General features: G+C 51.5%; 7 protein-coding genes across 7 annotated transcripts; 4 read left to right on the top strand and 3 right to left on the bottom strand.

Moving 5' to 3' along the window:
* Positions 1–436, bottom strand: T310_3978 (Myo-inositol-1-phosphate synthase; the record flags this gene model as incomplete). Its single annotated transcript, XM_013473161.1, has 1 exon — positions 1–436. A coding segment is annotated over one exon (436 nt), but the record flags the coding sequence as incomplete, so codon positions are not given.
* A 6,956-nt stretch (positions 437–7,392) lies between these two features.
* On the top strand, positions 7,393–9,696 carry T310_3977 (LIM domain protein; the record flags this gene model as incomplete). Its single annotated transcript, XM_013473160.1, has 1 exon — positions 7,393–9,696. The coding sequence occupies one exon, from the start codon at positions 7,393–7,395 to the stop codon at positions 9,694–9,696; it is 2,304 nt and encodes a 767-aa protein (XP_013328614.1).
* Positions 9,697–10,803: 1,107 nt separating this feature from the next.
* Positions 10,804–12,135, bottom strand: T310_3976 (Glycerophosphoryl diester phosphodiesterase family protein; the record flags this gene model as incomplete). The annotated part of the gene is made up of 5 exons (XM_013473159.1): positions 10,804–11,286; positions 11,413–11,520; positions 11,603–11,758; positions 11,821–12,011; positions 12,087–12,135. The coding sequence occupies 5 exons, from the start codon at positions 12,133–12,135 to the stop codon at positions 10,804–10,806; spliced, it is 987 nt and encodes a 328-aa protein (XP_013328613.1).
* Positions 12,136–13,565: 1,430 nt separating this feature from the next.
* Positions 13,566–14,594, top strand: T310_3975 (Zinc-binding alcohol dehydrogenase domain-containing protein cipB; the record flags this gene model as incomplete). The annotated part of the gene is made up of 1 exon (XM_013473158.1): positions 13,566–14,594. One exon carries the CDS (start codon positions 13,566–13,568, stop codon positions 14,592–14,594), a length of 1,029 nt encoding a protein of 342 aa, XP_013328612.1.
* A 912-nt stretch (positions 14,595–15,506) lies between these two features.
* On the top strand, positions 15,507–16,699 carry T310_3974 (Alcohol dehydrogenase; the record flags this gene model as incomplete). Its single annotated transcript, XM_013473157.1, has 3 exons — positions 15,507–15,651; positions 15,721–16,170; positions 16,230–16,699. The coding sequence occupies 3 exons, from the start codon at positions 15,507–15,509 to the stop codon at positions 16,697–16,699; spliced, it is 1,065 nt and encodes a 354-aa protein (XP_013328611.1).
* A 159-nt stretch (positions 16,700–16,858) lies between these two features.
* T310_3973 (uncharacterized protein) lies at positions 16,859–20,192 on the bottom strand (the record flags this gene model as incomplete). The annotated part of the gene is made up of 10 exons (XM_013473156.1): positions 16,859–17,920; positions 17,975–18,106; positions 18,190–18,414; positions 18,580–18,624; positions 18,705–18,772; positions 19,067–19,152; positions 19,203–19,376; positions 19,515–19,573; positions 19,623–19,793; positions 19,830–20,192. 10 exons carry the CDS (start codon positions 20,190–20,192, stop codon positions 16,859–16,861), a joined length of 2,385 nt encoding a protein of 794 aa, XP_013328610.1.
* A 1,200-nt stretch (positions 20,193–21,392) lies between these two features.
* Positions 21,393–23,018, top strand: T310_3972 (monooxygenase; the record flags this gene model as incomplete). The annotated part of the gene is made up of 1 exon (XM_013473155.1): positions 21,393–23,018. The coding sequence occupies one exon, from the start codon at positions 21,393–21,395 to the stop codon at positions 23,016–23,018; it is 1,626 nt and encodes a 541-aa protein (XP_013328609.1).
* Positions 23,019–23,210: the final 192 nt, after the last annotated feature.

Genomic DNA, 23,210 nt, shown 5'->3' with positions numbered 1-23,210 from the left:
CGTGGAAGGGAATGTTGATCTCCTTGCCGTCCTTGTCGGTGCCGAGCTTGACGGTGGAGCCCATGATAACGGAGCCATAGTAGTTGGCAGACTTCTTGCCCTCACGGGAGTCCCAGGTGAGGCCACGGCGGTTGGCAATGATACCAGCGGTCACGGTGCTACCGTTGTTGCCGCCCCAGCCGACGAGCATGACACCAACCTTGGGGACCTTGCGGTCGACCTTGAAGTGGTAGGTTTCGACCTTGGGAGAGGCCACATACTTGCCGTCAGCGGCGCGGGTGACCTCAGTGGTGTGGTAGGAGTACTTGGTCTTGATCGCGTCGTCAGTGTAGACGACGTTGGGAGAGTCCACAGTGAACAAAGGAGCATTTCCGCCGGTTGACCCCCCGTTCACAGAGCCGGCGACAGCAACAGTCTCGGTCGCGTGAGGAGCCATTGTGGATGATGGACAAGTATGGCAAGTACGCGATGGGAGTGAGATGTGAACTGTTGAGAAGTTGCAGGGAGACTGAGAAGTTTCAGCAGAAGAAAAGTGCGAGCTTTTATCTGATGAAAGAAGCCTCCGATGCTCCTCCGCGAGCGGCTGAGCGTCGGCTGTTGAACGGGTGGTGGCGCCTGGTGCAGTGAAGAAGAATGTCAGTGAATGAACGAGAACAGACTGAAAATGAGTGGCAAGGGCCCAGGACAAAGGATGATTGGTGCAGAACCCAGATCGCAGTGACAGCGCGCACGTGGGCACTTACGAGTTCAGGTGATTGGAGAAAATGGTGACGGTGTTGGTGACCACTCGTGCAAGAGTGATCTTCTGTTAGCAGGTGATTGGAGAATTAAGCGATAAAGGGCGCTTGAGCAAGCAGGCAAGTGAAGAAGTGCTGTCTGATGAGTGAAGCAGAAGGGAGGAAGGACGGGCAAGAGGCGCCTTTTATGCTTGCGCGACGACCTGGGATCATCGAGCTCCCAGGCACTTAGATGGATAGTACCGTCGCAGAACTGGATTCTTCCGCTTTCTTCCGTTCGCCTCCCGCATGTTTCCCCGCTCTCCAGAGTGGAGCAGAGGCGCAGGGTGCGTCATCACGGAAGATAGCGGCTGTCAAGGGCGCAATGCTCGCTTAGCAGCCCATCTAGTGTCCCTTTCTGGGTTGTTCTCCTGCTTTCTACCAGCGTGCAAGCGCAGAAATGCACACGGTGTGTAGCGCAGACAGGGAACGCTGGCCCTAGCGCAGGCGTAGCTCGGAGCTTGATGGACCCACAGGCGCTTGTCGACTACGCCAGCCAACCAGCGCGCGCGTCTGCTATCGCGCTGCCCCTCACTAAGGCCCGTCAAGACGCTCCTCCCTCGCGCTCGGTTTGATCATCCGCACGCATGCAGGCCCCACTCTCCATATCGGGAAGCAAGGATTCCTCCGTACAGCCGCATGAAGCGACGTCGTGCCTTTTCCTGCCAGAATGCCGTATGCCTGTATGTGCGCCCCGGAGAGCGCTGATATGGCCTATTTTGCCCTGTTTTGAGTCGCGGGCGTGGTCGTGGCCAGCTGCGTCTGGCAGGGGGCCGCTGGATGGCGTGCGTCCTTAGCAATTGCCTTCTTCCCGTCTCAGCAGCACGTGAGCGTGCTTCCGACGTCTCTTCCGAGTATCTTGCCTTTCTGTCTCCCCGTTCTAGCACCTTCCACGAACAATGGCTCTCTAACTTCTACTTACGGAACCAAAGGCTGCAGCGATATGGAGGGGCTAGATTTCCCGGCACTCTCGTCGCAATCACGCCAACGAGGAGCTTTGAGAACCCTCGCAGCCGACTCCTCCCTCATGCAACCCTCCCTGCCCCTGACTGCGAGTGGGACTAACTCGACATTTTCGATGCTCTTCCAAAGCTCTCCTCGAATAACTCGCTGCCACGTACGGTGGAGGGATGGAGCTGAGACTTGTTTAGTTTCCTTCATCTCTACAGACGTCTGAATTTACTCTATGGAGACTGATTTATGAATTCTTTCTTGCAGTAGCTTCCGTACCGATTATAACCGGCTCCACCAATGGGATTTCGAGTTAAAATCGAAATCCATGCATGCAAAACGGGCTTGCAGATAACTCAGCCACCGCAATGGAAGTGCTCCTCGTCCCAGTCGAGGCTCATTATCATCACCACCGCGTGGAAGAGTCCTGTCGCAGTCAACGAGAGACGCAATGAAATGGGAGGTGGCTAGGGTGCAATAGGAAACCAATTGAAAGCCCGGTAAGAGCAGAGCGACGCAACAAGAAAGTGGAGTCAACATTGGCAAGGGAAACTTGATAATAATTAATTTCCTAGCTGGGTAGTTAGGGTGGCAAGCAGGGGCTGCGCTCCGATCCAATCAACGGTCTGGTTTTTGCTTAGGTCATATGAACTTTATCCGTATCCTGGTTTCGGCTTCACTTTCACAGCCTCCTCTCCTCCCTCCCGACCCTCGACCCCTCCCTCTGAGCCGACGGCATGGGCGCCGACGATCAGCCTAGAACTGCTTTTCCTCATTACAACGCCGGACGCCGACATCGGTGAATGAGGATAGCGTCACTTCCTCGGACTCCAATTCGGTACCACTGCGCGTGCCGCATCAACACCCTGCCATAGGCAGGGCCGCAGGATATGCCAGGCCTAAGCGTTCTACAGTGGAAGCGATGTCACCCGTGAAGCGAACGGGTACCCGAGACGAGGAAGGAGATGGAATCTGATCGACTCTCTTGGATTTCGAGCTTGTGACGAGTCTAATCTTTATGAGTTTGATCCTCTCATTGACTAAAGACTTATCTAGGAAGTCTGATATTAGGCAAAATAAAATTAATCATCCTTATCGTTTGCTAACTGAAGGAAAGCAGGACTAGTCAGGACTCAGGACACGGGATCGTCTTGTCTTGCGTAAGACATTCTTCTCTTCCCCTCTCGCTCTGCGCAAGAATAGGACTCCCGTCCTGGGATATGCAGCAAAGCTATGCAACGCAGACGATGAAGAATATACATTTCGACTGGCACCAGAACTACAAGAGTGGTGGCGAGCTGCCTCATATAAGTGGCGAGTGACAGTGAGAACAACCTGGTTGATAGAACCAAGTAGCCCTAATCCGTGGCAAGACAACATCTATAGTATAGAGGAAACAAGTAGAAGACTCCAGACCGGTAAACCAAGCTATCCAGCAACGTAGAAACCGAAAATGAACCGTACGTATGATTGTGATAATGTGGTGGCGTCAGTCTACAGAAACAGTCTACATAGAAACAAGTCAGCCACCAGATAACGTAACGGACTAGGAGTGAGCAAGAACAGACGCAGATCAGAGTACGAAGGAATAGTGTTATCGACCCAAAAAAAAAAAAGACGCAGCAGATCAATCAGCTTCTACCTTTCTTCCCTTATCTCTGGCATCCTTTTGCACGAAGTTCATAGGCGATATATCTCTTCCCCTACAGAAACCCTAAATCTACAGACTATGCCACATTTCCCTCATCAAGAACCGTATCTATATCCTATCAATATCTTTCATTCTATACCTTCATAGAAAAGAATAATACTATACATGAAGTATCAATAAAAAATAAATCAATATTCTTGTTTTTGTTTCGTTATAGTCTAGAGTTTAAGAAAAGATACAGAGTATATTGCTCTAAGCCTCTAAAAACCGAGTTTTTGCCCATATGGGAAAATCTGCTCAAATTAATTAAACTTTATTAAATAGTGTCTTTTCCTGCCATTGGTTGGATAGGTCGATACTAGATAGGTACCTCCACTCCAGCTAGGTCGGGTGGGTTGTTGCCTAGGTTAGGATTGGTATCGTTGACGGATCCTTCCGACGCCGACGACAACGACGACGACGACACCGACGACGCCAACGACGCCAAACGACAAGTTCCAACTAGTCCGGTAATCCACCGATGGGGACATCCCGTCCAGGTGGATACAAGGATATAGATCGTCATGGGCCAATGGTAGCAGAGGTAACATAACATCGCTATTTCCTTGGAAGATAGACACACAGACAGGCAGGCAGGCAGGCAGGATTCGAGCAGAGAGGAATAATGGTGGCAGGGAAGAGGTTCTTTCTATGTATGTAGATCGTCTGCCTCATACAGATTAGGTGGTTTTGTTTTGTTGTCCTTCTTTTCATTTCCTTCAACTTTGGGTTCCTGTAATTAGGCAACCTTTTACGGTGTACGGAGTATTTCTATTACTTTTCTTCTTGACTGTGGTATTACACGTAGAGTTGTTCTATTTTTTTTTTAGATAAAATCCGTCCTTAATTAAAAGGAGATATCCTTTATTGTTGTCCGCAAAAACCACGGAACCATGGAGTCAGTACGGAGTATAGCTTGTCTTCGCTCTTTCTTTTTTTTTGTTCATTTCCTTTCTTTCTTTCTCTTCCGGCAATTAGTGTATACACCTAGTAGTGCTCCCCGACGGTCGACCCACATGCATTGCCGGATTGCCCATGGGGCGGTGAACTCTACTACGACCAATCATCTGACGGGAGAGTAGCCCCTCTTTCAGGTGAGGTCCCTCTTTTCCCTCTTTTCCTTGTTTGTACCCTCTTTGTCTCAGTGCCTGCAACATTTTCGTTGGAGAATTCCACTTAGGTTTACTTGCTTATTTATTGGCTGTGTATGCTGTTCATACATAGGCAGAAGGCTCTAAGGTGACCTTCCGGCAATACGCTATTATTAACTAGGGCCGACAGATTCGAGTATGAAATCAAATCAGAATCAAATCCCATTTTGTTCATTTCTCTTCCCTTCACTTTCTTCTCTATAAGACTTTCTCTTTCTTTTCATGTCTAGGATGCAAGCAATGCTGTCTGACCTAAGGATACTGCCCCAGAGAGTGGGCTTTACCCTCATCCACCTCCTATCTCTTGATTTCCTGCCTCTGCTTCTGTCCGAGATTTCTCCCCTTCTTTGGATAGGTGTTGTACATTAGTTAGAATACTGGAGCAAAATTGTCTCTGCATGTACTGTACTGGTAGTAGGCTCACTATCTAAAATGACCTTCCGGCAATCGGCCACTAGGGTTGACGGATCAGAGTATGAAATCAAATCAAATCCAATCAAATAGAAATAGAAATTAAAATATTTTCTTGTTCGTAGTCGAATAAAAATGGGGTATGGAAGGAAAGAGAAGAATTCTATTAAGAATTTCTATAGTACAGCACATTCTTATAGCATGATTTTGTTGATTTTTTTTTGCCTTTTATTTTCCTTTTTTTTTTCTGTGTATTGCCATCGTTTCCTTCCGCTGGGAAATCAAGTTGGAAAATAACATCCAAGTTTGGAAAGGAAATGGAGAGTGGGTTGAGACTTTGGACCTACGGAGTAGTGCTGCATGCAAATATATATATTGCGACTACCTCATGAAGATCACCAGTACCGAGACAACGATTATTCCGAGGCTACATTCAGTTTACCAGACACTAATTTTTATGCCATTTCTCTCGAGCTAGATATGAAAATATTATTTTATTGACAGAAGCAGACGAGGAGCCAATGATGTGTTTCTAGCTATTTGCTTTTTTTTTTTGGCCCCGATCAAGTACTGAGTACGAAGTTACTGTACCTAACTAGGCAGTAAAAAGTAACTAGGGTATGGTGGTTACTAAGCATGATGACTCCAGTCAGCAGCTTCAATCGATAAATATAGACCAAATAACAGGTAGTCTTCTTTGTTGTCGTTGGGGTGGAAAATAATACTATCATCAAGCAGCATTATCCGAGTTACTACAGCACGTTGGGAAAACCACAACAATTGTTCAGTGTATAACGGTGTATACTGGCAATTGAAACGACCTCGTACGGAGTATTTCGTCTACTTGTACGCTTGGATTTGTAAACCTGAGACAAGTTGAGTCTCGAAACGCATATTTCTCAGGCTGGCGCGAAATCTCGCTCATCGTGTTGCGACTGCCACACAAGAGTTACATTGTCCGGAGAATGCCATCGAATTCCTCGCTACGGATGCTTCCTACCTTTCATTCTATACCAGCATTGTGCGTCAACAGTGGACGACTCCGTATAGAGATTTTTTTTTTGGCAATCACTTACTTAAACGGTATCGCTGCTGCCCGTGGGGGCCTTTAGGGCCAAACGCCGTTGTGGCCCAGTCATTGCTCATGCCTAAGTTGCTGCAGATCAGACAGAGCACTGACCGTGCAAAAAGCACGGAGGATTCGAACGAGATTCAGTCGACGTTTTAGTGCCGGCACGTCCGGGAGAACGTGCGACAGTGTATGTAAATAATGATGGGTATCCCCGCATTCCAGTCGAGGTGGAATCAACCAGACGTTCTCATCATCTCATGCCACGGTCATCGCAATCACTGCTTCATCTGTGCTCCGTACGGCTGGGATCATCGCCAGCAGGGATCGTCGAATCGTCGATATTGATTGCATGGGTCGTCAGGGCGATCTAGGTGCCAAAGCTCACAGACTCCTCCGGACTCCTCCGGATGGAGAAAATTCCCCTCACCAGCGGCCCATGGGCCATGGCCGGGCCTCCGTATCAATCTCGGCAGACAGTTAAGCCGTTCCGGAGCGTCTGAGAGCAGCGAGGCCCACCGAGCCAGCTGCGAACGACAGGGCGACTCGCGATCACGACGCGCAACCGGAGAGCGAGACTGAGGACGCCATGTCGCTAATCGAGGCTAGCAGCGAGCGCCGGCGTGGCCCGTCGGCGCGGTGGCAGCCTGTGCGGGCGAGCGCCGTCCGCCACCAGCCCGGCGCGCGCCTCTCGTTGGCTGCCGGCCGTGGTCGAGGTCGCGCCGGCTCAGGGGTTGCGCTGGAGATGCTGCTCGGCTCGTCAGGGTCGCGGCACTAAATAACACTTGCAGCAGGGGCAGAGAAAGAAAGATCGCGCGTCGTTGCCGGTGTCAGTCTGGCTCCGAACGGGGTTGCGGAAGCTGGCTCTGTGACAGCCCGTGGCACCAGTGTGACTCTCCCAGGGGCCAGCCGTGTCAACACTGCCTGGAGAGCGTCTTGTCGCACGCCTCTCTCTCTCACAAAGAGCGTCATTGTCGGAGCTCTGCCATTGGAGAAGCTTGCTGGCTGGCTCTGATCGCCCTGTGCGGCATCTCGAGTGCCCATCTGGATCCGGGGCCAAACAGATCCCGTGCATTGATCGTCGCGGGAAAATAAGCGCACGCTTGGAGCAGAGTCATTGTTCGACGGAGAGAGTATTTGGCTCTCGCTGAATCTCTCTCCAACCACGCCCTCAGCTTCTGCATATGCAAACGAGGCTCGCAATCGTCACCCGTTATCGGCCTCTGTGCTAGTTCGGAGACGTGCAGGCCCGAAAGCGTCTCGTGCACGGGTTCATGGTTCGTTCGCGGTGTGGATATCGATCGATCGAGGCTCTGAGGTGTTGACGAGGCTGCGTGTGCTGTCATGGCGGACGACGCGGATCTGGCGGGCTTGTTGCCCACCATCAAATGCTCGAATTGCAACATGAACGTTGAGATCTCGGCCATGGGAGAGCACGTCTGTCAAAAACAGACGCCCCGTATGCGTGTGTCCCCCCTCCCCCCCCCTTCGCCTGCCATGGCAGCCCTGTGCAGGACACGACTGACACCGTTTCGTCAGCTTCGCCGCCTCCAGAACCCGAATCGCAAGCATCATCGAAGCCTGGCAGGCAGGGACCTCCTCCGCGAATCGATCCTTCTGCAGCTAGTCAGTCCAACCCGTCACTCTACGACTGTGGATGTTGTGTTGACCGTCGATTCCTCTCTAGATCGGCCATTCTTGCGACCTGATGATGTCCTGACCCCGTCGAGTACCCCCGGTTCTCATTCTGTGTCCCCTTCTCCGGGGACAAAATCGCCGCATCGACCTGGTCCGCCACCGCGGAGCAACACCGTACCGCTTCCTCCAGATCCTCCATCTCCCGAACTCACCAATCTCGACTGCGCATTTCCTCCCTTCCCGTCGACCCCAGCAAGGGACAGGAAGACGAATCCGACCAGCCCTCGTCCACCCACGGCTGCACCACGGTCACCGCGACCAGCGGAGTCCAATACCCAAGGGTCGAATGGGACGCATAGCCGCGGTATGTCGACCGATAGTAAGGGTACTTTTCGAACGTCGGTTGCGAGCAGTCGTTACGGCGATCCAATCTCGCGTCCATCCACGTCTCATTCCCTGCGACGACCGTCAGTGGGCGGCTCTCGTCCTCGAAATGTTATGGACGAAGTGCCTCCCATACCAACCGGGCCGTTGAAGAGCTTCCGACGGGATTCTCAAATGAGCGCGGCGGAGTCGACTGTCGCCGGTAGTCCTCCAAAAACGGCGAAAGGAGGTTATGGTGGATTAGATTTGGAGTTGACGGAGGACCCTGAACCCTATGAAGACGCCAGCGTTCGCTCAAGCAATTCTAATCCGACTCCCAACCCCTTCCCCCGATCCCAGACAATGCCTGTGAGAAGTGAAACACCGGAGGACCTTGAAGAGCCTCCCGAAGCGCTCTCGAGAAGGCCTACAGAACCTGTCAATTCTCTCATGAGAGATTCATTGTTTCTTGACGTGCCGTCGACGATCACCAACACGGAGAGCAAGAAGGATGCCGAGGGAGGTTTAACGGTTTCCAATTTCGCCAGAGCACTGGATTTAGACAACCCATATCATGCTACGGAGGAGTCAACATCGTCGACTGAGTCGTCTCACTCAGATAATGGCAGCGGAAGCTCGCTCTCCAGCCCGCCCTCGGAGACAGACCGAAAACCGTCGGAGCTGAGCCAGATTGACGAGATGCTTCAGGACCTGCAAATGAACCAGAACGCGTCTCCCGGTGATGAGAAGCCCCCCGCCACTCGAACGTCGGATCTCGAGCCTCCGCGGCTCACAGACCCTTCACTTCGGGGCCCTGATTCACCCACCGATCCTGCGCTGGAACGAGGTTTATTTTCGGAGAGGGGCGCGCCTCCCAAGTCGCCATTGAGGCCGAAGACGCCCCCTGCAGAGCCGATTCCGCGCCCGCCCACTGCCACAGGCCAAAAGCGTCGTTGTCGCGGTTGTGGACAGCCTATCACGGGGAAATCGGTGTCGTCTGCTGACGGTCGTCTAACGGGGCGGTACCACAAGGCCTGCTTCGTCTGCCACACTTGCCGGGCTCCGTTCCTGACAGCCGATTTCTACGTGCTGGACGACCACCCCTACTGCGCTCAGCATTACCACGAACTAAACGGCTCGCTGTGCGCGACGTGCAACCGCGGAATCGAAGGCCAATACCTCGAAACGGTGGAAAAGAGCGGCAGGGGCGCCAAGTTCCATCCTGACTGCTTGACGTGCCGGACCTGCAAGATCGTGCTGCGCGGCGACTATTTCGAATGGAACGGACAGGTCTACTGCGAGCGGGATGCACGGCGGGCAGCCGCCATGACGCCTCCTCCTCCTCCTCCCGGCCGACGACCGACGATGCCGTCCTCTCCGCTGGCGCGGCCTCCAGGATACCCTCCGGGTGGCCCTCCACCACCAGGACGGGGAGGACCTCGACAAGGTCCACCCGGTCCTCGTGGTCCTCCTCATGGTCCTCGTGGTCCTCCGGGTCCTGGCGGTCGTGGCGGACCCGGTCCTGGAGGACCTGGAGGCCCCAGGGGCCCTGGAGGCCCGCCGCCTCCGAATAATCCAGGTCCAGGCCAGTCTCCCGGCCCGCGTCGCTTCCCGGAGAGGAGAACCACCAAGCTGATGATGATATGAATTGAATTGATTGGTATTCTGTTAATGGCGGATGTGTGATGTATGGGTGGTAGTTTCGTTTGTCTTCACTTTGCTACACGATGGACCTTTGCTGCGCGTTCTGATCGTGTTCTCTTTTTTGTTTTGTTTTATACCCTGTTTTGCTATTTTATTTATTTTCCCATTCAGCAGGAGGACCTCTCGTTTTTTTTTCTATTCCCCCTTTTAGCATACCAATTTCGTTATTCTTTTCTTTCCTTTTTTTTTTATTTTCATTCTTAACCTTGTTGTAGATCAGCATTCTTTATTATATTATATACCCTTCGTTTTTTTTCTTGCTCTTTCTACTCTCGTTGTTTTTCTGTTATTCTGTGTGTCTCTCTCTCGCTTTTCACAAACTCTTATCTTCTAATCTCTTTACAACTTCTCTTTTGGGTTTTTTTTTTCATTTTTTTGCCTTCCTAATATTTTTCTCATATTTACTCTTTCCTCCTCCTCCTCCCCCTCCCCCCTCTCTTTTTCATATATTTGCATTCGCATTCACATTCGCATTCGCTTTTGCATCTACATCTACATTTGCATTTGCATTTTTTTTTTGGTTTGTTTCCTTTTGTCTCACCTCCGGAAGGAAGGGCTACGCTTTTCGCGGGGGCCCATTGCTTGGTTGGTTCAAAAGCACTACGCATATTACCTATACTTCACATACATTATCTTACCTTACTTGGACACATTATATTCGTCGCCATTACTGTGTAATGTGTGTTGTTACCTACCTACCTAGTTAGTTGGTTAACTAGTTTTGTAAGTAAGAATTTAAATATGATGAATGTCCGGGAAAAAAAATAAATAAAATAAAACAAAGATCTGGATAGAAATTATGGTTATTTCGTTCGTTCGTCAGTGGGTGTAGTTAGATATTGACTGTACGTACGTCGTTACTTCATTGATAATTGATTGATTTATTGTTCGAAGCAAACAGCAAGCTTTCTATTTCTATTTCTATGAGTAGTGATGATCTAGATCATGGATATATCGAAAGCAAGAAGAAGCAAGTAGTTAGCAGGTTAGCAGCAAGTCGTCGTGATTTCATGATACATCATGATTCATCAATCATCATATGGTAGCTAGTTACTCCGTCTTGGGATAGCCCTGCTTGGTAGAATCCTCAACGATGAACCGCTGCAGCCGCAGATGGCGATACTTGAAGGTCCAGCCGAGCAGGAGGACGAACAGCGCGATGAAGAGCAGCTCCAGCTGCTGCGCGAACGTGAGGCGGTCCTCGTCGCGGTGCTTGGCGTCCTCCTCGTCCCAGTTGTCGCAGATCCGGCGGAACGACTCCGGGTCGTCGGTGATGACGCCATCGACACCCTTGCGGATGCACCACCGCATCAGCCGCGGCCGGTTGACGGTCCAGACGAAGACGAGCCGGTTGGCGGCGTGCGCGTCTTCCAGGAAGCGGTAGCCCAGCGGGCCCATCAGCACCTTCTGGAAGATGTTGAACGAGACGCCCGGCACGGTCTTGAGGATGCGGCGCGCCGAGTACACGTTGAAGCAGATCAGCGCCGTCTGGAAGTCCGGGAGCAGCTCCGCGCACAGCGGGAAGTAGTGGGACTAGAAAAGACATCGCAACGTGTCAGAGATACCCCTGGCCCAGGCACCGTGCAAATATTCACAATCTGCAGGTACCCGTCTCAGGTTGCATCAGAACGTCGGTATGCGTATGTAGTTTTAACTCACCGCCCAGCATCCGAGTACTATCCGTTCGTGCCAGGGCCGTCGCCCAGGAGGCACCATCTTGATTGTTTCTGCAATACCCTTCATGATAGCATTGGCGTCGTTGTCCAGCTATAGAGGTACATTGGTCAGCTCTATGACACTAGCTGTATGCCTTGGTCCTGCCTGCCTTGATGTCGAGCAAGATCCACACGTCCTCCAGCCCGGGAGAGGCGATGTACTCGAGCAGATCGATCAGACGGGGCATGCGGGCATGGGGTGCGCGAAGCGTCCGCAGGGTGCTGAGGTACTCCCAGTCGCAATTGCTGATGTACTCGTCCACGCCGTAGCAGCGTTTCAAAGTAGCGTCCTAGCCAGGTGCGTCAGAGCCAATAAGGAATATGTATCCGTAGTCCATGCCCATTGTCATACATGTGATATGACCACGACCCCGTCCCGGGACAGGTGCAGATCCGTCTCGATGGCATGGCTGCCGGCCTCAATGGCGCCCTTGAATGCCTCCATGGTGTTCTCCGGGAAGTGTTTCTTGCAGCCGCGGTGGGCGATGGTCTGGGGCAAGCCGATGGTGCCATCTGGGCGGTAGTGCTGTCGTAGGGGGCCTTCTGTGGTGTCCATTGCCATCAGCCCTTGCTAGATGACACGCAGGCAGGAATTGAGCTGGTGAGGTAGCTCCTTACCTTTGCACGAGAGAAGCGGAGCAGTCTCCAAAGAAGCCTTTTCGTCCATCGTGCCGTCTATGTGTCTTGCCGACTGGCTGACTGACTGGTAGTGGCCCAACGCAGAGATGCCAATCCAATTGCTCTGATAGAAAACGAAAGAGAGGCAATTGCAGCAGCAGCAGCCGTTAAATGATCGACTGACAGCGTTATAAATAGATACACTGATACCGTGCTGACGCAGGCTGATCCAGGCGAGTGGAGAGAGCGTTGCGGCCGATCGTGCGGGGGCGCCGAATCGCGTTCCGGTTGGCTGCCTCGTGAGGAGAATTCCTCACCGCCTTGACCAAGCTCTGCCGACATCCGAGCAATCTCCACAGAGCGATTTTCTAGATGACTCTTGTCTCGTACGGATTCCTCCGAATACACATGTCTCAATCGCATGTCGGCAACCGCCGATGGAAGCGACTCCAATCAGACAGCGAACTGGCCAGAACAGACTCAGCAGAGTCCTCTCCTGGGGCGGATGATGCCGCTCCAGGGACATGCAGCTTGCACGGCACTAAGTCGAATCCGGACTAGGTGGCCTGTCACGGGACCTCGTCTCTTCACCGCCTATTTCTTCTTGCAGAACCTGCTTGATTTCTCGCTGAGGATAGTGTTTATTTTAAGTAGCGAATTAAAGAGGTGAAGCGTCTATATTTGTAGACAAGCCTTAAAACGACTCGCTCCGTTTGTCTAGGCTTGAAGGGGAAAGAAAATCCTTGGGCTTACTAATGCCTATTCCAGGATCCTCTGGCCCATGGCCAGGGTTGTCTCGAGACATACCCAAGTAGCATATGCCGTGTAGTTCATACATGTAACGAGGGCCTCCAACCCAACATGCTCGATACTATTATTATTAATCAGACGTATTTGCAACAGCAGTGGCGATGTTGGTAATGAACTGGTTGCTCCTGCACCGGGAAATGTGCAGAATTCCCCGTTATCTCCGGCCAGATCTGGGCCAGTGGATTGGGCATGCTAGCTCTACATCCTGCTCGTATTATGTACGGTAAGTATGATTTTAAATTGTATGTATTTAACTCCATTTAGGGAATTTCATGAATGTTACAGCCCTAGCGCAAACTCCCAGGTTTCTGCCGAACCCCGTCACAATGGACCAGTTTATTCAAAAGGGGGAAAGAAAAAGTGAAATTGAAAAACGCTTGGCTTAACAATTGAAATTACTAAATTCCAATCCAATTTACAAGGAATATAGCAGTTTCCTCGCATGGATGGATGTACTGTATTGTCCGGATTTTACGGACTTTAGGGGAATATGCCGGGACGGGGAATTCACGAGAAACCCTAACCCTCCTTCTCTGATATCTCAAATGTTGTCACTATTAAATGACCTCCCTTCTCACGCTGTGTGAATTCCAGTATCATTCCCATCATTCGTGAGTAGTTATCTTGATCTCTATAGTCTTACTTATCTCTCTCCAGATTCTGTCCAAAATGCCTTCCAACACCGCAGCCTGGCTGGCTGCTGAAAAAGCTACTCCCCTCGAGGTGAAATCCGCGCCATACACTCCCCCTCGCGAGAATGAGATCGTCATCAGAGCCCGTGCCGTCGCTATCAACCCGGTCGACTGCTTCATCCAGATCATGGGCAATGCGCTGTTCTCGTGGCTCCAATACCCGTTCATCCTCGGGAGCGATGTCGCCGGCGAGGTCGCGGAGGTCGGCAGCGGCGTCACGCGGTTCAAAGTCGGCGATCGCGTTGTCGGGACTGGCATCGGCAGGGTAACAAACAACCCGGCTGAAGGCGCTTTCCAGGAGTACGTCGTTGTCCTGGAGCACATGGCCTCGCCCATTCCAGACCGTGTATCCTACGAGAGTGCTGCGGTTCTGCCCTTGGGTGTGTCAACTGCAGCATGCGGTCTCTTCCAGAAGGATTGTCTTGGTTTGCAGCTTCCGACTGTGCCACCAAAGCCCACCGGCAAGACGCTCCTGATCTGGGGAGGCTCGACCAGCGTGGGCAGCAACGCGATCCAGCTTGCTGTTGCTGCCGGGTATGAGGTCATCACCACTGCCTCGCCAAGGAATTTTGACTACGTCAAGAAACTCGGTGCGAGCCAGGTGTTCGACTACCACAGCGAGACGATCGTCGACGAGCTGGTCGAGGCATTCAAGGGCAAGACCTGCGCCGGTGCCTTTGCCATCGGACAAACAGCATCTGTATCCTGCGTGGAGGTCGTGGCGCGGACAGAAGGCACCAAGTTCGTCGCCCTGGCGAATCCTCTGCCGGAGGGCCACGTTGTGCCAGACGGAATTGGCACCAAGTTCTTCTTTGCCAGCGACATCAAGGACAACGAGGTCAGCCACGCGATCTATGGGGACTTCTTGCCCAAAGCCCTTGCGGCTGGCACCTATATTTGTGCTCCGGACCCGGAGGTTGTCGGGAAGGGCCTGGAAAATATCCAGCCTGCTTTTGAGATTCTGAGGAATGGCGTGTCTGCTAAGAAACTTGTTGTTTCTTTGTAGTAGTTAGTTTAGAGGTGGATAAATAAGCAGAGAAGATATAATAGCACATCTTGATACCAGCAAGGTTATGAGAAAACTGCCCTTTGAATCTTTACAAATGTAATCAATTCTTTTTTAAAAACACTCTTTTCTTTTCAAAAGGAACATCTCCTCTAATAAATAGTCCTTAATCATATTGCTATTCCTAAGTTCGCAGGCTTCATGTAATTCGTAGTTAAAGTAACAAAAAGCAGATCAAAACGTATAACAACTAGTTCTACCAAGACTCAATTTTGGAATTGGATCATGTCCTGTAAACAATTTCTTGTTGAAGAATTCTTACGCTCAATATGACCCCTTTTTATACCTACTTCCTTAGTTATCGAACTTTATTTATTTATTTGTTTTGGAAGATTTCTGTACTGATTTATACTAAAAAGAAAGTGAAAGTCTATAAGGATAGGCTTACTAAATATATAGAAAAAATATATCGATAGAATTGTAGCAAGATGTGATAAAACCAGGCCTGCAGAAACAAAAAATGACTACGGCAAGAGTAGATGTGCGGAGTAATTAATAATTGTTGACGGATCGACGTCATCGATCCGTTACCCCGCCATCCTGGACAACTGCTCCGAGTGCAATTGACATGCCGTTAGTCGTGCTCTAAAATTACACTGGAGGATCTTCTCTTGCCAATTACCGCATATGATTCTTTCGAGTCGACCGTATATTTGTCAATTCCGTTCCTGCATCCCCTTTTTGCCCGGCAGATTGGTAATCAGCAATGTGGGTGGGGCCTGCAAAGAAATCTCCGATGGCAGTTCCCCATCTCCAATCCAATTCCAATTCCAATTCCAATTCCCGTGTTTGGCACTCAACTCCTCTCCTTGATTTCCTGTCGATATAATCAATACTCGGAGTAGACTCAGCATGTCTGGCCAAATCAAGCAGTGGGTGACGGCCCAGGATGGGCTGGACAACCTCAAGATGACCGAGGGCGCGATGCCCGTCCCGAGGGAGAATGAAGTCCTGGTGGAGATTCATACGGTTTCGCTGAACTATCGCGACACGGAAGGTACTTGCTAGCTCATCTGATTAAAGTGATGGTGAGATGTGATGCTGATGGTTGACTTCGTCTCTCCAGTTGCCATGGGCGAGTACACGCACCACAAATCGATGTACGGCCAGCAGAGCCTCCTCGTGCCCTGCTCCGACATGTGCGGTGTCGTCACACAGGTTGGCAAAGGTGTGACGTCGTGGAAAGTCGGCGACCGCGTGCTCTCCACCTTCAACCAGGCCCATCTGTCCGGACAGATAACATCAAAGGAGATGACCTCCGGTCTGGGTCTGCCCCTGCCAGGCGTCCTCACGACACACCGTGTCTTCCCTGAGTACGGACTCGTCCGGGCCCCGGATTACTTGACCGACGAAGAGGCCTGCACGCTTCCGATTGCCAGCGTGACGGCGTGGATGTCGCTCAACTGGATGAGGCCGATCGGACAGAGCGGAGGCGCGGGAGAATATGTCCTCCTGCAGGGGACGGGAGGTGTTTCTATTGCTGGACTGCAGATTGCAAAGGCTAGCGGTGCAAAAGGTAGGACTAGGACCATGCACGCGATGCCACTTACAATTTCGACGGGCTTACATCGACAGTGATCATCACCTCGTCCTCCGACGAGAAACTCGCACATGCCAAACGGCTAGGCGCCGACTTCGTCATCAACTACCGCAACCAGCCCAACTGGCAGGAGGAAGTGCTGAAGCTCACGGACCAGCACGGCGCAGACATCATCCTTGAAACCGGCGGCGCGCAGACGCTGCGGAAGAGCTTCGACTGCGTCGCCTGGGGCGGCCTGATCAACTGCATCGGGTATCTGTCCGGCAAAGTGGACGAGCCGGACGACCGGACGAACGTCAATGTCCTCGCCTTGCGACGAAACGTCACCTTGAAGGGCATACTGAATGGACCCCGCGACCGGTTCGAGGAGATGATCGCGTTCTACGAGCGGCATCGCATCCGGCCGGTGGTGCACCGCGTCTTTGCGTTTGAGGAGGCCAAGGAGGCGTTCAAATATCTCTTCAGCGGCTCGCACTTTGGTAAGGTCGTCATTAGAGTGAAGTAATTGCTCCGACTGGTCTGCCGCCTGAGGTCAACTGTGCACAGTTGAAGGATACGCCAACGTCTAGCTAGTTACATGACAGCACATAGGCATGTCTGAATGTTGTCTAACAAGCCTTAACGAATCATGTTGTCTATTTCTAATCTATCTGTTCTGATTAGATCACCACCCCCTCCAGCTCAACCACACATCCACCACCCGGTCCTTTTCGATCCCCTCGCGATCTGAATCGATTACAAGCACGAAACTATACCCCGCCAGACAGATACAGCAATGGTTTGGCCAGATGAGCACCTTCTGCCCGACTTGCAGCGGCCGTTTCTGCTCCACGGGGCCTTGCCAGGTCAAGATGCCGTGCTCCTGGCTCACGCGACTGACGATCCATCCACTGCGGTCTTTTTCCGGGTCGTACCATGACCATCGTCTTTCAGACTCGGCTGCATCCCAGGGCGTGACAACCCCCCAGCCGGGGTAGTTCCGGCAGGGCTCCCGGCCCAGACTGAGCATGCCACAGGCCACCAGGACTTCCGGGGGACTGCGGTGCGGATACAGACTGGCGACCTCGGCCAGGACCATGACGGCAATATCGCCGTAAGAGCGGTGATGCTCCGCCGGTCGCGCGTGCGCCGCCATCTGCTGCATGTCCAGCGTGACGTAGGCGCCGGCATGCAGCTCGATGTCGTGCGACTGCTGCACGCGCGCAATCAGCTCTTTGACCCGGACGACTGCAGGATCTGCAGTATTCGGGGAGAGAAGATTCTGCGCCGCAGTTGCGGTCGGGGTCGCCCCGACGGAGATGGTGAAGCGTCTGCCGTCGTCGTACAGTCTGGCTGCGTGCTCGGCGGCCGTGGCGCATCGCTCAATCTCCTGTGCCAGATAGTCGAGGGCTTCGGTAGTGCTCTCAGACCCGTAGCTGACGCCCATATGGCTGTAGAAGCCCTGTAGGCGGATGCGTGATGGTTGCTCGCGCTCCTTGCGGTGGATGGCCTCCAGCAGACGCTTCAGCTCGTCCGAGTCGGGTGACAGACCAGCGCGGTAGTTGCCCGTATCGAGCTTGACGTAGACGCGCAGGCAGTATCCAGACGTAAGATCATAGTACTGATCCAGGTACGGAAGAATCTCGAGACTGTCGACCAGAACAGAGACGCTCTCGTTGCCGAAAACCTGTCCCAGGGCAGCCAGGCGCTTGAAGCAGGACGGTTGGACGGGGAGGCCATAAACCAGCTGCAACCATCAGTAACAACATCAAGCAGTCAAACATTACTAAAGCAGACCTACATCAACAGATCGTCCCCGACTCATACACTCCTCCAGATACGGCCGCAACTGCTCAGCCTCAGCCAGGGTCGAAACAACCAGACGCACCGTGTCCGCTTTCTCGCCCACCTGCAGCCGGGTGAGCTCCGTCGTCTGGCCATTGTTATCACTCACTCATCAGTATACAACTAGATTGAAGTAATTTTTTTCCCCTCTAATAAAGACAGCAAGCACACCTTATGACTCTTAACATGGGACCGGAACCGCACCCCTAGCGCATCGGCCGTGTCGAACATCAGCTGGCAATTCCGTCGCGCGATCGCCACGTCGATGACGGCGAGGGGGCTGCCCTCGAGCTCAATCTCGCCCAGCAGGCGGCCTTGGTACTGCGTGCGGAGGTCGGCGACGGAGGCGTTGGGGTAGTTTTTTACGCCGGACATGGTGATCGACTGACTTGTAGACTATTAGACTATTGTATAAAACCCGGTGTGGTGATGTAAGGCCTTAGGGTACAAGCAGAATGAGACTGTCCAATTCAACTTCACAATCGATGGGGGCGATAAGAAGAGCATTTGAACATCACGTGTGTGTACAATATGTCTGTCTTTCTGTATGTATGTACATACATACATGAGCTGCCTAAGGTACTTGGTGGGGTGCATGTATGTATGCTGTTTGTCATGTTCAGATATGCTAACTGATAACGATCGATAACTCAATTCTCTAGCGATACAACGTGGATCGTACTTACCTGGTAGGCAACTCTATATTGTATTATTAAACCAATAATATACAGTAGACAGTGTTTAAAGTTCATATCTAAAGAGTAATACATAAATATACAGTCCTGTATGCAAGGTCCAGGTCGCGGGATCCGCGGGTGGCTTGCGCGGGCAGTTGAAGGGACATCCCCCACGGACCTATCCACGCATCGTGTCAAAATGAAATAAGAGTTAAAGTTCCCCAAATATCATCCATAACCAACCAAAAATTGTAAATACGTCCGGAGAAGATAACAATAACAGCCAGTTTGGGTATTTATGTTGAACCGTCGAAATGCGCGGATCTGCCATTCTACCATCTCGTCAGGCGTATCTGCACTCGATCGCTTACCTTCTGAGCGATACGCTCGTATGATGTTGAAGAGCAGTTCTAGCTGCCTGACAGCTCCTGTCATCGGAGAAAAGATGCGATCAAGTCTGCGAAATACGTTCAGTTTCATCTCAACTCGTGGGTCCACGTGACTTACATCGGACGGAGAGCTGGCAGTCCATGATCCAAGATTGCCTTTCCGATGCTAGAGCCGACGGTGGGAGACAGCATCCCACTGAGAGTTTCGACGCACTGCTTGAAAAGTTCCAGCTCGCCGATTTCAAGTGCCATCCTCGCGACGGTATTCTGCAACTCTTGAGCTTTGTCTCCTCTGTTTCGCCAGTTCAGCTCATTCAAAGCGATTACTCTGGAAAGGTGCACAATTTCTCGCGAGAGATTCTGTCGTCAGGGTGGTCTAACAGTCTTTGATAATGTGCCTTCAGATAGTGACCGACATCCGTCTTCCCACGTTTCAGAAGATGAAGTACAAAGGCAAAATGAAAAATAGCCGGGATGATTAGTATACCCCTGAATCAACGTCAGTTAAATGGCATCCAGCGGATGTAAACATAGGTACCGTTTGGCGATAAATATGTGTGACACTGGCCCCCTCATTTCCTGTATAGCCTTGAAACTCATCTTCATCCGGGTCGCGGTCAAAGGCATCTCCCGGCACCAACATGGTGTCATCAAGGTCTCCAAGGTCCACATCTTCCGCAACGACTTGATCGTTGTATCCGACAACCTTCTGCAGACAGAAGGTAGTATTAACCTCGTCACACACATGCCGATGTCGGCTAAATTTCCTGCCATAATAACCATCATAGCAATCGTCGACACAACAAATTTTAGTTTTTTCAATGCTTGCTAGGTAGAGGCGAACGCCACACTGTTCACTTGCTTTCCGGAGTTCTGCTACACGTGCTTGGTCGACACCTTTTAGCCGGGCGAAGCTGAGCTCCGCAGCAGTGTACTGGTGGTCGAGCATGTAGAGTAGCGACGACGGGCATTTCTTGTTGCGTCCATACGCAAGCCATTCGGTAATGCATTTGGGAGGGGTCCAAGTGGGAGGCATGGACGGCCTTGCAGCGCTCCGCCCATGATTGGAAGAGTGACACGAGGCTGGCCGATAGTTCGTCTCGTTCATCTAGCATTGTTGCGGATGGACGGTGGATCAGGTTGTAGGTTTAGACGAGTCGGTACCCCGACGTCACTGGCTTCACCTCATGAGTGACGTCCGAGTACTAAGCGGTCTCTCTTTGTTGTTTCTTACATCAGGGTCTGCATCAGGCATTGACAGAATTTATTAATAAGAAAAAAAAGCAGGTCAGATGGATAGGGAATATTACTATCCCTGCAAGATGATAATACTAGGGGTCAGCTACAGCTTCCTAAAAGTAATGGTAATGCTTTATCTAAGGCAGACAGTAAAAGCAGAGAAATATATAATGAACTCCATCCTCATTCCCCATTCCAATGTAGAAGTCTAGCAATTTTCGCAACGAATGACACATTAATGCCAGCATGAGACGAGTCAGCAGTCAACTATGACCTAATATAATGCAGATAAGATGATGGACGTACTGTACATACTATATACAATTTGCTACGTCAGTCACTAAAAAATAAGCTAAAGATTCCACTTGTGGCAAGTCTGATATTCAGTACTTGAGCGTCTGTCGGCTGATTTTAGGCAGCCAGGCCACCAATGCTTTGCTTACTTCTATGAGTCACCAACGTCTTTCTTTCCTTTTTTTTCTCATTTGGTACTATTTTATTACTCCATTAAAATTGAACCACGTCTAACGTGGATCTACCTATAGTATTATATGTGTTGTACCGTACGTTGTTCTCGCTCGGTCTTTTCGGTCCTCTCGGACCTTTTGTCTCGGGCTTGTCGGCCCTATCAGCATCGGGCCTCTCGGGGCACTGGCAGCATGGATGTCTGCTTTGCCACACATTTAGAAACATTATATGTATATATCGAGACGATGAGGGTTTTTGGGCATTGTTCACATGCGCGGATCACATGTAATTAGGCAGCAACGTTGGATAGCTAGACTAGGGCCTCGCATACCTAGCTAGACTAGGGCCTCGCTTACCTGGCCAGACAACCCCCACACGAAGTTATAAAAGGGGGGGGGGGAGAGGACGGACAGGAAACAAGAACCTCGAGGCCAACTCAATGAAAGAGTGGATTATCCCGGGACTCTTAGATGACAATAATTCTGTTCTGCTAAACAAGTTTTCCTGCAATTCCATTCGAATTCCATCTTATGAGTGATTGTCGCTGATATGTACTGGTTCTACACTGCATATCTAATACTTCTTATAAAAACAAGTCACTATGCTCTCTGCCGAAGTGATTGTCGTCGGAACAGGCCCTGTCGGCCTGTGGACTGCCTTTGAGCTCAAAAAGGCCGGCCTCGACGTGCTGGCCATCGATTCTATCCCCGCGCGGGATGCCCGTGACCGCCGTTCAAAGGCCCTCGGCATGTCTGCCAGCAGCCTCGAAATTTTCGCAGCCCGAGGTATTGGCCAGAAATTCGTGGATGCAGGTTCGCCAGTACCCCGAACTCACTTCGGGGCCTGTGACACACCGATCCTGCTTGGACCAGAGGTGCTCGGGACGCGCTATCCTCACGCACTGCTCCTCACTCAAGCAGACACGGAAACAAAACTCCTCGACGAATGCGATGCTGCCGGTGTGAGATTCCAATGGGGGTTGAAGTTTTCCGGTCTTGAGCAGAAAGATGACCGCGTTCTGGTTACCGCACAGCGGGTGCAAGATGATGGCAAAATCTCACCAGTTGATAGCGATGTGCAGCACTTAGAGGCAGCATGGCTTGTGGGTTGTGATGGCACACACAGTTCTGTACGGGCTGCAGCCGGGATTGCATTTGAGGGGACCCCCTCCAGTATGACAGCCTGGTTAGCCGATGTTCACATGGAAAATCCACATCCACTGCCACGAATTGGTAGGGGGCCTGATGGAGGCTGTATCTGTATATTGATTCCTGTTCCAGGAACGACCTTTTACAGAGCTGTGGGCCTATCCACCACCACCATGCACTACCCAGCCTCGCAAGCACCGACATTCGAAGAAGTCAGAGAATATGTTCGCCAGAGTTTGGGTTCGGACTTCGGCATGCACAATCCTGTCTGGCTTTCCCGCTTTGGCAATGCCTGCCGTGTCGCCGCCAGTTTTCGCGCCGGGCGTGTCTTTCTCGCAGGAGACGCAGCCCACCAATTTTTCCCTGCCGGAGGCCAAGGCATGAACCTCGGCATTCAAGACGCAAACAATCTGGCCTGGAAGCTTGCTGCTGCGCAGCGCCATTGGGTGCGTTCCGGCACCGTTGCGGAGCGTCTCCTCAACACTTACACAGAAGAGCGTCGTTCAGCCGCACAAGCCGTCATAGCAAATGTCCAAGCGCAGATTGCAATGCTGATGGCTCGTCATCCGCATGAGACTGCCATCCGGGACGTGTTTGCCGAAGCCTTGAGAAATCCGGAATTGAATAGACTCTGGGCCCGCCGTCTCTCTGGGTTCGCCGATCCAGTGGCGCCATATATAAAAAGCTACATGGCAAGCCAGGTCAACCGCGAAGGACAGCCGGAAACAATTAATGAAAGTGAGGAACTACTCTTAGGCGCAAGAGTCACACACCTCCGATTTGACGAGGAAGAGAACGCCTTGCATGCAGCAACTGCAACATATCGCTTCGCCGTCGTGTTATTGAAGACACAGGAAAGGATGTTTACTGAAGAGGCCCTGCGTGAGATCTCAAAACCGTGGAAGGATCGTGTCACTGTATTGTCTGTGGTAGCGACTCCAAGCGATGAGAAATGGAACAACGTAGAGGCAATCCTCGTCCGACCAGATATGCGCGTCGCGTGGGTTGGTCGCAAGACAACGGCTGTCTCTGACGCTGAAAATGCGCTCGCAGCTGTCTTGAAGTGGTGGTTTGGGTAAAGACTTCAGAAACAAAACGTCAGATCCGTTTTGTCGTCCATCACAGACAAAAACTGTAACATATAACTGGAACTCAGGTTAGAGAGAGCGGAAATACAACTCGTCTCAACAATAAAACACTGCTGCCGAGCCTAGTAAATGAAACTCTGTACGACGGTGAATAGATAGCATATTACTATCTGAGGACAATCT

The sequence above is a fragment of the Rasamsonia emersonii genome (genome assembly GCF_000968595.1).
Source record: "Rasamsonia emersonii CBS 393.64 chromosome Unknown ctg1118621760091, whole genome shotgun sequence".
In the NCBI taxonomy this organism is placed as follows: Eukaryota; Fungi; Ascomycota; class Eurotiomycetes; order Eurotiales; family Trichocomaceae; genus Rasamsonia; species Rasamsonia emersonii.
The sequence above is the reverse complement of the archived record's forward strand: the minus strand, read 5'-3'. Positions and strand labels throughout refer to the sequence as shown.